At 42.5% G+C, this 13,437-nt stretch overlaps 1 protein-coding gene across 1 annotated transcript in view; it reads left to right on the top strand.

The window, feature by feature from the left end:
• The window catches only part of IL17REL (interleukin 17 receptor E like), a 129,274-nt gene extending 116,195 nt beyond the window's left edge, over window positions 1–13,079 (top strand). The window contains exons 14-18 of the mRNA XM_030216484.1: window positions 396–461; window positions 5,691–5,748; window positions 9,434–9,553; window positions 10,865–10,936; window positions 12,293–13,079. Of these exons, the coding sequence (XP_030072344.1) occupies window positions 396–461; window positions 5,691–5,748; window positions 9,434–9,553; window positions 10,865–10,936; window positions 12,293–12,354 (378 nt within the window). The 3' untranslated portion in view covers window positions 12,355–13,079. The remainder of the gene's footprint in view (window positions 1–395; window positions 462–5,690; window positions 5,749–9,433; window positions 9,554–10,864; window positions 10,937–12,292) is intronic.
• The last annotated feature ends 358 nt before the right edge of the window (window positions 13,080–13,437 follow it).

Raw genomic sequence — 13,437 nt, 5'->3', positions numbered from 1 at the left:
TGAGTAGAGGGGCCTCAAAGTGCGTCAAAAACACGCGCCGACACCAGCGCAGGCCCCCTTTTGCTGCAGCTTCGTAAAAGGGGTCCCTAGTGCATGGGCCATTAGTGAGTGCTAAAAAGGCCCCTTATTTTGTTAGTCTAAAAACCAGACCTGCTCGAGTGACCCAAGAACCAGAATTGAGAACCACTGTTATGCTTTCCATTGGCAAGATATTTTCGTTCCCAGCAATGGTGTTAGCAGCTAAAATATGCACCCTTTGTTTTTTTGTGATAATATGCCTAACTCTCTTGCAACATTTTTCTACAAGGCAAAACTAGCAACGTTTACAGAAATATTTCTTTCTTGTACTAGAATATTGTATTTTAGCAGTTTTCTCCCCTATTTTTCTCTTGCAGCAAAACTCAGATTCAGTAGGCCTTAATATTTCATCAGATGTATGTGGCTCTGATGTCTGTGTTCAGGTAGGTCTGGAGAGAGAAAAATACTCTTGTTTACACACTTTATAAGAATCAAAATATAACAGAAGAAGCAGTTTTAAATCACAGTTTGTACCATTTTCATGGAACAAGTCAGTTCAAAATGGTTTGCAGCATAAGAATAAAACAAATACAGATGGATTCAAGAATAAGTGAAAAGTAAATTAAAGTTAACAATGATAATGACCAATAAATAAAAACATATATATTGTCTATAAAATACAATAGAATCACCTAATATCCCCCGGATTCTATATAGTGCACCTAGAGATCCACGCTGAAATCCAGGCGTATTTTATAACAACGTGCATAACTTAATTGGCTTAATAAGCTAATTAGCATTGATGCACTTAACAAGCAATTATGATTACTAATTGTCAATAATTAGAATTTACGAGCACAACTCGCTAAGCATATTCTTATAGGTGGGGAAATAGGTGTTCTTTTGGCATTCTGAAATTTGCATGTGTAGTTATAGACTATGTTCCTCTGTGCCTAAATGAACGCACTGGGATTTACCCCACATTTTCACTGGTGTAAATGGAGGCACGAAGTTTTAGATGCTGGGATACACCGCTTTTAGAATACGCTTAGTCGGAAATGTTTTCCGCATGGATTTTTTAGGCAACATACATTGAATCTGCCCCTATATGAAAATAAAAAGTCTTAAGACCTTTCCTAAAAGTTAGGAAGGATTGTGGAGTTTATTCCACTTTTCGGGGTCCAATACTCAGTTATGTCTTATATCACATTCCCTGTAGAGGCAGAGTTTTCTCATTTTGTGTCTATGGGCAAAGGGCTAGATTCAGTAAGTTAGGCGCCGTTAAGATCCACGCTAAGCTCCAGTTCTATAAAAGTTGCTTAGCACTAAGCAACCTTTATAGAATAGCACTTAGCATGGATTCCTGTGCCCAACTTTGGGTGTGAGAATCCTCCTAGTCATAGGCGCCCGGTATAAGAGGCTTGGACAGGCTAATCCTCCCCTGCTGTGCTCTGAGAGGTTTAAATTGTTGATTTACCTCCATCCTCACAGCAGGAGCAGTGTTGCCAGGTGGAAAACTTTTTTCCCACCCAATCCAGCATAAAAACCGCCCAAAACCCGCCCAAACTCAAACCCCACCCCTGACACCCCAACCCCCGCGTCATCACCCCCGCCCCCGCCGTCATGAACCCCGCCCCCGCCGTCACCGGCCCCGCCTCCCCTGTCACCGGCCCCGCCTCCCACGTCATTGGCCCCGCCTCCCACGTCACTAACCCCGCCCACAACGTCACTAACCCCGCCCCCCCGCGGCCGAAAAAGCCGCCCAAAAAACCGCCCTGAAGCCCAAAAAGCAGCCCAAAAAACCGCAACCCGCCGCGGGCAAAAATTTCCCGCGGCGGGTTGCGGAAAACCGCCCAATTGGGCGGGAAAACCGCCCATCTGGCAACCCTGAGCAGGAGCTGCAGTGAAAGCCCTCTAGCCTTGTGTAACCAATTGTAGAAATTGGTGTATGGTTTGTTTACCTTACTGCTGGGCGAGCAGAGGGGGTGTTGGCTGGGTTGCCAGGGAGATATTTAAGGAGGATGACTTCCTGACCTGCACTGAGAACAGATAGCAGCAGAATCGGACAACCAGACTACAAAGGTAGAAAAGATCATTTTATTTTCATTATAGTGTTTGGAATGTGTCCACTTTGAGAATCAGGTGCTCAACATTAAAAGTTTATATTTATTTACTTATTTATGACATTTTATCCCACATTAAACATGATGTTTTGTGGCTCTACATGAGAATTGTGATATTATGATCCCTTGTTTCATATTGTTGACGGTCTGCATTTTCCGTATGGGTGGTATATAGGTGTGTTAGGTTCTGCCCAGTATAATATTTATGGTACAGTAAGGTTCTGAGTGTGTTTTTGCACAAAGTTGTGCATAGTGTTTTGCAGTTGAGCGACTGTGCTTAGAATATGCTTTGAGCAACCACTTTATTCTTTGACATATGATACATATCTAATATCTAAATTTAATAAAAGGTATTAATTGTGACTTTTATTTTTATTTATTTATTTTTTTCTGTGTGTTATCAGACAATTATGGATTTAAGCTCCACCCTGGCCCCACCCCTAACCCCGCCCCCTTTAGCCTCCCCAAACAGTTGGGCTACCGACCGCCTATGCTCCTAGTGTAAATCATCACGCCTGTGTAAATTTGGGTGCCTGCTGAAACCTAGTGTAAATCCTCACGCCCAACCGATGGCAGTTGGGTGCGTAAATCCAAGTATACTATAACATCAAGCCTCATTTCTAGGAACGCCCCTGACCCACCCATGGCCCTTCCTTGGCCACACCCCATTTTGAGTTGCATGCTATAAAATTTAGGCACACATGTTATAGGATAGGACATAGGGCAGATGCACGTGTAACTCGTTATTACTGCCAATTAAGTGCCATTCAATGCCAATAATTGATTGTTAGCGCTTAATTGACTAGTTAGTTTGCATGTGCATCTGGAATCCGTGCCCAGATTTGGGCACTCATCTATATAGAATCTGAGGAAAAATGCGTAATAAAGGGGCAATTCTATAAAATGGTACCAACATGTAGGCATCTAGAGAACAACCGGTTGGAGCGTATTCTATAAAGGAAAGTAAGTACCATGGGGACCTTTTACTAAGGTTCGCTGAAAAATGCCTGCGCTGTTGTAGGCGTGTGTATTGGATGTGTGCAGGTCCATTTTTCAGCACGCCTGCAAAAAATGGCCTTTTTTGGGGGGGCCAAAAATGGACCTGCGGCAAAATAAAAATTGGCACACATCCATTTTGGGCCTGAGACCTTACCGCCACCCGTTGACTTAGCGGTAAGGTCTCACGCGTTAACCAGGCGGTAATCGTCAGTGTGCGTACACTGCCAGTTACTGCCTGATTAGGGCCAAGCGGTAGAAAATAAAAAATATTTTCTGCTGTGCGTATCGGAAGTGTGTAAAAAATGGAATTAATGCCTGGTGCTCGCGGTAGCCGGGGCGGTAATTCCAAATTGATACACGCCTTAGTAAAAGGGTCCCCAACTTTCCTTTATAGAATACTAGTGCAACATGATATATACTCACATATGCACCAGCCATACAGCTGGATTCCAGAAATATGAGTGCGACTTAGGTAGTGTTTACACACATGTGCCTCCTTCCTTTGCCCAGGCTCTATCTATGTAAGGTCCATCTGCCAGATATGCACATAGTTACAGAATAGTGCTTAGCTGGATTTCCAGAATTTATGCATGTATGCACAGGGTGAGGCAAAAAAAAAAAGTAACCCCATAGAGTTTTTTTTACTGTTTTCTCAGCAACTGCCTGGAATTTCTATGTGAAATTTTACAGCTTTATTTGTTTTTACTATCTACATTTATGTGCTGAGTGGAATGAGATCATCTTTAAACATTGTCAAATTACAGACTTTTTAGCGTGGCCATCCAACGATTATCATACGTTCAAAACTGTTTGCTCTGTAAAAATACCATTATTTGGGGAAAAAAGGGCTACCAGCTTACTGTTAATGACATCACAGTGATGCAAACTTTTGTCTGGGGAGCAATGTTGGAGGCTTATCATAAGCTCCACCCAAAGCCACAAACAATCACCGAACTTAAAGAAGCGCGCAGATGGGACAGCCTGCCACAGGGACCGATCGACAAAGCTGTTAAGAACTCCCCAAAGTGACAGAAGGCCTACTACTACTACTACTATTTAACATTTCTATAGCGCTACAAGGCATACGCAGCGTTGTACACCATACACAAAAAGACAGTCCCTGCTCAAAGAGCTTACAATCTAGATAAGACAGGTAAACAGACAGAACAATTAAGGGTAAGGGAATAAAAAGGCCTGTGTTAAAGCTGGGGGTGGACAATTTAAGCATTCGCAGTGACTGTGAAATTCTGATGCATTGTTAATTGTTTTATCACTTGAACGATGCTATTTTACTGTGTTTTAGCTTGGAACATTTTTAACGTGCAAAAATCGCTAGGTAGTAATGCTAAAATGTCAGTAACATCAACATAGCTTAAGATAATTAAACGTTGAATACTAATAAGTAAGTATGTTGTATTTGTTTACTCCGGAGTCTGCAAACAGCTCTCCGGCACTATGTAAGCCACATTGAGCCTACAAATAGGGAGGAAAATGTGGGATACAAATGTAATAAATAAATAAATATTTAAAATTTCTCATTGAAATTCAAAGCGGTTGCTGAGAAAATGGCAAAACCCTCTAGGAGGTTACTTTATTTTGCCTCACCCTGCATGTCAGTATTCTGGTCACTTTCGCAAGTATTTGCTCAATAAATGTCAATTACTTTCTTTGCAGAATTACTCTGCTAGTTTGCATCTTCTTATTCTACAGGTAGCTGAAAGGGGCATAAATTCAAGTGTACTTTTGCAAATCTCCTGTATGTGCACTGTTTTCTTCCCCTGATCTAAACAGAACCAGGGGCATGCCTCTTTTTAATCTTGCTAAATGAATGCACACTAAGGAGCCCTTTTACCAAGGCGTGGGAGGGCTAACGCATGGGTAGTGCATACCAAATCGCTAGCACGTGCACCCAGCAGTAATTATGAATTTGGCGCATGCCGAATCACACGGTAGAAAATAATTTTCTATTTTCTACCATGAGGGGTGTTCCCAGCAGTAACCGGCAGTTGGCAAGCGCTGCATGGTTATTGCGTGGGTAGCACGTGAGCCCTTACCGCTAGGCGAATGGGTGGTATTAAGGGCTCAGGCCATAAATAGGCACGTGCTAGTTTTAATTTCAGCACATGCCCATTTCCCAACCCATTAAAAAAGCCCCTTTTCTCAGCCGCGGTAAAAAAAATGGCCCAGTGTGTGTCCAAAACACGTGCCCACACTACTGCAGGCCACTTTTTACTGTGGCTTAGTAAAAGGACCCCTGAGGACGCCAGCACATGCTTTCAGCCAGAGAGTTCAAGAAAATTTCCAGCCAAGCAATTTAACCGGAGTACATTACTGGTTACCTGGGTTTAAAGGTTTTGAAAGTTATCCTCAAAGAGGTTTGCCTTATTGATGCATAATTTTCTAACAACAGTAATAAGTTGATATTGGAATAGTGTGCTATGCAAAGCTGTGAACAAACTTTCCTCAGTGGTGCCCCCTAATAAATGAAGGAACTTAACAGAAGAGGAAATACGATGACCATATGGTGTGAATTCTTTTGTATTGAACTAGGGCTGGAGGACAGATGTAAACTATTCGCTTCCCGTTCAGATCTGCAATATCCCATGTCGTAAGTACTAAAGTCAATCATTATAAATAATGGCTGGGTTTAGTTCTGAGTTTAGTGCAGATATGTGTGCATATAATTGTTAGGGATATGAGTCATTTGGAAATAGAAAAGTAAACAAAGGGAATGTCTTTCCTTTTGTGTGCATTATTTGCAAAATAAACCATTTACTCCCCAAATTCTATAAATGGCGCTCAAAACTACACACACAAATTTGGGCATGGGCCCAAGTTGCATGTGCAATTTAATTGAATAATTAGTCAGTTAGCGCCAATAATTGATGGGAACAATTTGAATGTATGTGTGCATTGTCCTGGTCGGTATTCTATAAAGATGTGCACGTAACTTTTAAAGCATGCATCTGAAAATGGGGTATAACCATGGCAAGGGCATGGGTGGGTCAGGGGGTGTTCTCTTCAGATGTGTGCAGTATTATAGAATATGGGAGATTCACTCCCAATTTTGGGCGTGAGGATTTACACTAGGTTTCAGTTGGTTTAAATCCTCATGCCCGAAATTGGGCATAAACCCCAGCGCTGAGTGCTATTCTATAAATGGCACCTAACTTATAGCACCATTTGTAGAATAGCACTCAGCCCAAATTTGGGCTCCGTTTACTGAATTTACAGCAAGATGCACTAAACAATCGTTAGATTCCCTTAGCGAACCGGTAAGGAACGGGCATGCATTAAGGAAAGGGAATGCAAATGAGCTGCTCGTTGTAGCTCACTTGCATTCTCTATTCCATCATTAAACAGTCGGCCAATCGGCTGGTCAGGCATGCGCAGAGCAGCCAAGCTCAGCTAAACGCGTTGTGATTGGCTCAGAGACTTCCAGGTCTCTCAGCTGAGTGAAGCACGGCCAAAAAGGACATTTTTATTATTGCGGGGGGGGGGGGGGGGGGGGGAATGATGGCCAAGATGGACATTTTTGGGGGGGATGGGCATCCTCAACTGCATTGTCCTCTGGAGTTCAGTCGTCCTGCAACGATTCAGGAGCCGGTCATAGCAGCAAACCACTCTGCAGCCCTCCCACTTGACTTTTGTATTCTCAGGCGGGGGGGGGGGGGGGGGGGGGGATGACGGCCAAAATGGACGTCTTTTTTGAAGCAGAGCACTATTTTTTTGTTTTGTTTCGGAGTGAAGGACGTCCAAAAAGGACGTCCCTGACGAGCACTTGACTTTTTTTCCCCAATTTTTTGTTTTTGTCACTTTTGTAGCAGTTTTACAATCCCGCACAGCCCCAACGAGAGGTACAGACCTCTCGTTAGACTTTCCAGCGTTAAGGCAATCGGAAAAGTTTAGTGCATCTCATTACAATAGAGTTTCTACACAATTTACTCATCTGCATTCTGTTTTTGTTAGCTGCTACCGTTGTCGGAACATGGCTTGGAGAAGTCTTTAGTGCATGTCAGGATTTACTACTTGCTCGTTAATGGCTCATTAAGTTAACTTTATGAGCCAATAACAAGCCATTAACGAGCAAGTAGTAAACCCTAGCATGCACTAAATACTTTTTTCCGACGACTGTAGCAGCTAACGCAAACGGAATGCAGATGAGCAAATTGTGTAGAAACCCTATTGAAATGAGATGCACTAAGCTTTTCCGCTTGCCCTAACGCTGGAAAATGCTGGGAAATCTAATGAGAGGTCTGTACCTCTCGTTGGGGCTACGCGGGCTCAGAAAACTTATAAAATGTAAAAAAAAATTGGGAGGGGGCAAAAACCACCAAGTGCTCATCAGGAGCGTCCTTTATGGACAGCCTTGCCCTCCCTGCCCGAGGTCGCCGCCTCTCTCCGCTCCCCCTCCCCCCTGCATTGAAATCAGAACTTTACGCAGCCCTGGCCCCCCCCCCTCCCTTCCTTCCTTGAAATGACAGCTCCCCGCCATCCTCCGCCCCCCTGAGGTCGTCGCCGCCGCCGCTCCCCCTCCTCCACCCGCCCCCCTCCATCTGCCACTGGGCCCTCACAGCGCCTCTCACCTCCGTGTGAAGGCGCTTCACCGGCAACAACAGCTGATCGCCTCTCCGGACTTCCCTCCTTTTCTCCCTGGCCCGCCCTCGTCTGACTTACGGATGGCGGGGAAGCTGTCATTTCAAGGAAGGAAGGAAGGGAGGGGGGCCGAGGCTGTGTAAAGTTCTGATTTCAATGCAGGGGGGAGCGGGGAGCGGCGACCTCAGGTGGGGGGGCAAGGACATCCATAAATGACGTCCATAAAGGACGTGTTTTTTTTTTACGTCCTTGGCATGCGCAGAGCAGCCAGCATAACACTTGGCTGCTCTGCGCATGCTCTACCAGCCGATTATCCGACGGTTTTACGAAGGATTAGAGAATGCATTTGCATTCCCTTTCCTTCATGCATAGCTGTTCCCTATCAATTCGCTTTGGAATTCGGTACAGAACGGCTCTAACGCTGACTTTAGTGCATCCCCCCTTAGTCCTTAATATGCAGTGTTTGCAAGTGGGAAGTAATTTCCAAATGGGTCACCTATATCAAAGTTCTAAAAATCACCTATTTTATGCTCACTTTTCTACGAGCACAAATTCTCATGCACAAACTTATGTCTGCTTCAAAGAGGGTGTAAAGGTGGGCATGTACTCTATGCACGGACATGAGTATGTTAATAAATATGCAAGTGAATCACAAATCTGCCCCTGCTTTGCCCAAGCTACACCCCTGGGAAAACCTATGAGCAGTACAAATATAAATAGGCTGCCAAAAAAAGCAAATAGGATGCTAGGAATTATTAGGAGAGGGATGCAAAATAAGACAAAAAATCTTATTATTTTGCCTCTGTGGAGGCAGTGCATGCAAATCTCTCTCTTGAATATTCATTGTAGATATCCTGAAAACCTGAATGGCTGGAGTGCCTCCAGGACCAGGTTTGGGGACCACTGGCTCATACACTAACCATGCACTAATCAGTTGGCATGCAGCAATTAGCCCTGGAAATGCCTACTCTCCACCCCCAAACAAGCCCCCCCGATGCAAAAAAATATAAAGTATTTTTTAGTGCCGGGAAAGTATACGCATTAGTGCTTACTGCTGCTTAGTAAAAGGACCTCTCTGACTTTCCAAAATCAGGATTTGGACGTTTTTAGCAGATAGTTTTTAAAAGGCATTTTAAGACATCCATCTACTTTGAAAATGAGCAGCATAAAGAATAAACAACTTTACGTTTCCGCTTCAAGAAATAGTGACTTTTAGGGATAGAATAATGTAATGTAATATTTTGCCACTGATTAAGGAACAGCCATTATTTTTTTATCATTGGTGTACATTTTAGAGAGACAAAGGGAAAAACGCAAGCGTGGTTATACCTTCCTTCATGTGATGCTATTGATTTACTTTTAAGATACTATTTTAAATTTTCAGTGGACATTTTCAATGTTTTTGAGGTCCTGTGTTTAAATGTTGGGCATTTTTGATGTCATATGTATTTAACTTTGAGGATATATTTTATGTACACTTATATTTTGTTTTTTTATGTTATAATCCTGTTCTATAATTATTATAGACCATTGATGCTGATGGCAATAGGCAATCTATCAAATATTTCTTGCCACCTGCAAAGAACGAAGCCATTTGTCATGTTCCATCAACACAGAGAAACCCTACAGTTTGTGTTCTGAAAATGCATGGAAGATCATAGACTCTAATAATAATAATAACAATATATTTTTTTTAGCATTGCCATCTTTGGATCATACAAGTGATAATGAGAAATACTTGCTGCTGATCACACTAGTCGCTGTATTTATGGTACTAGTGACTACGCTGGCTTTTATTGGACATCTAACATTAAGAGGTAGAGTGTCAAAAAATTTATTAAAGCATGTTTTACATCTTTTGTTGTTTTCAGAATAATAGCAATAGTTATTGCTAATGTGAAAGCAAAGAAATGCAGATTCAGAAAATGTGCATAATTCCTGGTGTATAATACTTGATTAAAGGTAAAAATTACAAGCCCAAGGATAAGTAGAGAAATGGCCTATGGTTAGAGCAGTGGGCAGTTAAACCAGGGAACTTGGGGTTCAAAACCTGCTTCTCTCAGTGGTGGTTTTGATAACATTGGGTAAGTTGTTCATCCTCTGTTGCCTCAAGTGGACGTTTAGGGCCCCATTCACTAACCTGTATTAACATTTTAACAAGAGTTGCACACACCGGCCAATATTCAGCCTGCAGTGACTGCATTTTTTAAAACACGGCCTGGCACGGGTGGAATTAAACCCACATATTTATTTCAAGCCCTTATCTGGGCATCGCACTGAATATCTAGGTCTTTGGCATTGCCTAGAAGTTATAAGTACCACAAATATTTGATGTTGGTACCTAGATCACTAGATTTTCAGACTTGGTTTGATTGGTAACTGAGGTTACCTAATATATTCCTGATTAACTATTGACTCCTTTATTTTATTTCACCCCCTTTTTTTATTCTATCCTATTAACACAAAAAAAAAACAAACAAAAAAAACCCTGTCCTTTCACTTGCAGAGGGCCTGACCTCTATAAGTTCCTTATCTGTCTCTATCCTATTGCCTATATTGCACTGTGATTTTATATTTTTATGCTGGTATTGTCTTAAAGGGATTTTAGAGAATTGTGTTTTGAATATCTGTGCTAGTGATTTCATCTTTTCATGCTGGAATTGTCTTAAAGGTGTTTTCATTGGAACTGTGTTTTAAACCTGTGACTTAATCTGGTTACATTGAATCTGGTGTCTGTTTTCATTAGAATTGTCTGTTGAATCTACACTGCCAGAGACTTAATTCAATCAGTTTTGGTTACATAGCATCTGGTGACTCATAGCTCTGGAGGAGGGACAATTTTGTTTGGAGCTGTGTGGTAGAACCTAAATTTACCTTGTGAGCTGGGAGCTGCGCTGGGCATTTTCAGACTTGGTTTGATTGGTAACGGAGGTTACCTGTACTTGAATTGTACAACTAAAATACATAATGGTCCTTCCCATAAATTTGACAACACAAAAGCGAGGTCAGACTGATGCAAATCCCAATAGGCCATGGCTATGCAGTGCAACAAGGCCATGACCATTTCAAAGAGCGTTACACCAATTGGCTATTAGTTTTGTATATGATCTTTTACTGTTTTTTTTTAGCACTTCATAGAAGAAAACTTGAACATAAAAGCTCTTTGAAAGCAAAAGTCCAGCACATATCCTCAGGCTTGGGTAAGTGTACAGATCTTTGTGTGTAGCTGATACATTAAGTAATTCCGAAAAGAAATGAAAACCTACCTCTTCAAAAAATTCTATAGCTAATCACATAAGAAACCTACATCCCACTCCTATCAAATCTATCTCATCAAACTCATCAATTAACCCAACCAACCAACCAACCAGCAAGCCCAATCCAAATCAACATGGCACCTCCACAAATCACCTCATCAGTACCCCCCCCCCCAGATGACTACAAAAGTCACCAGCCTACATCCTCAAAATCAACGAACCAACCTCTACAAATCACCTCAACAATAACCTTCAGTGTAACCCCGCTATACTATAACAACTTGCGTTAATTTTAGGAATGCCCCTATTACACACATGCCCCTCCCATTTCCACACCCCCTTTTCCCAATCCCATGTAAATTTTAGGCGCGGGTCCTGGAGCTCCAAACCGTTCTTTCTCCTCAAGGCTGGCACTGCAAATATGTTCCAAACTCACAGTTGCAGGCCAGCACTCCCTGATGCCAATTTTGTACAGTGCAAGTTCAAGAAAAGGAAATGCTGGGCCCTCACTCAGAGCTTTGAATGTTCTCATGGTGCTGGCATTGAGGAGGAAGAAGAGCAGTGGGGAGTAGCAACCCAGGCTGTCACCGTTCAATTAAATTGACGGAGAAAGAAAGACAGGGGCCAGATACTAGGGAAGGAAGGTAGAAATCACAGGACTGACTGAGCCGATGTGGACAAGTTTCTGTCTCCTGCCTATCTTTTTCCCATGTGCTAACTGAGGGGTCCTTTTACTAAGGTGCGCTGAGAAATGGCTTGCGGTAGTGTACGCCGATCCATTTTCCAGCACGCCTGTAAAAAAGGCCTTTTTTAAAATTTTTGCAGAAAATGGATGTGCGGCAAAATCAAAATTGCCGCGCATCCATTTTGGGTCTGCGACCTTATCACCAGCCATTGGCCTAGCGGTAAAGACTCATAAAGTAACCGGGCAATAATGACCTACACGCATCAAATGCCACTGGCATGCATCCAATATGCATGTGTGTCCGGAAATAAAAAAATTTTCGATGCGCATATCGGACGCGTGCCAAAAACGAAATTACTGCAAGAGCCACACGGTAGCCGGGTGGTAACTCCATTTTGGCACGTGTTGGGCACATGTAGACGCTTATGTGGCTTACAAAAAGGGCCCCTGAGTCAGATAGTGAGGAAGGAGAAAGAGGAGACAGGGAGGATGGATGAAAGCTCAGGAAAAGGAAACAGGCAGGGGGCAGGTGCAAGTGAGAGGCAGCAAGCAAACAAACATTCCTAAATGGTCAATTAAAAAAGTTAATGAATTCTAACCCTTGCCTTATTCAGCATCTTCACTGGAGCAAAGAGTATCCATTCTGTATGTCAGAGGGGAGGAAGACTACTTGTGAGATGGTCCCGTCTGTTCAACACCACATTCAGAATTTACTGCCAGAACCAGTTGTACATTTTCTATATTTGTTACAAGTCAGAGCCAAAGAAGTCGCAGCCAGGGTGCGCAAGACAGATTTGGAAGAGGATATACAGCGGGGGGGAAAAGGAAGGACTCAAATTGATAGAAAAGAAAGTAAGCAATGGAAGTTACCTGAAGGAACTGGTGTACATGTTACAACTTTTTATAAATATTTTTCATCCCCCCTGCCCCCACAGTCTTATTTCTTTGGTTGTCTTTCCTCATTTCAAGCAAATGAATTTTTTAGTGAACTGGTTTCAGTTTACTGTTTCTGTGGTGGTTTGGTTGAAAGGTCTGGATAAAGTATAGGTACTGTATCCACTGATTCATATGGCTTTTATTGCCACAAGAGAGAAGAAAATAGAAATCATTAAAAGAACATAAACAAAAATCTGTGATAGTTTGTGCAGTTTTGCTTTTGCTGAAGCCAACAGTTGCCAGTGACTTGCCGGAAAAAAAAAAGAAAAGAAAATTTATGGAAATTGAAATTCACAGCTGAATATTGTGTTGCTGCCTATCGAAGAAAGGTATTTAGCTTGCTTTGCGCTGTTCCTGTGTTCTGTAATGTGTGTGTTTATGGAATGCTATATTCCATATAATTCCTATATAGTTTCAATGCCAAAGTCTATGAGCTAGTGCTTTTGGGAGCCATTTTACTAAGCCGCATAAAGCGCATATGTGTGTCCGACACGTGTCAGTTTTGAACTACTGCCCAGCTACTTTGTGGCCTGGGTGGTAATTTCATTTTTTACGCGCATCCACTAGGCATGCCGGAAATTTTCCGGCACACTGCACTAACCGGGCGGTAATCGGCATTGTATGCGTGTAGACCATTACTGCCTGGTTAACCCGTAAGACTTTACCGCTAGGTCAGTGGGTGGTGGTAAGGTCTCAGGCCCAAAATGGATGCACACCAATTTTTATTTTGCCACACATCTATTTTTGGCCAAAAAAAAATACCTTTTTTTCAGGTGCACTGAAAAATGGACCTGTGCGCCTCCAATATACACATCTGCACCAG

The sequence above is a fragment of the Microcaecilia unicolor genome, chromosome 10 (assembly GCF_901765095.1).
Source record: "Microcaecilia unicolor chromosome 10, aMicUni1.1, whole genome shotgun sequence".
NCBI lineage: Eukaryota > Metazoa > Chordata > Amphibia > Gymnophiona > Siphonopidae > Microcaecilia > Microcaecilia unicolor.
This window is presented reverse-complemented; position numbering and strand designations above follow the sequence as displayed.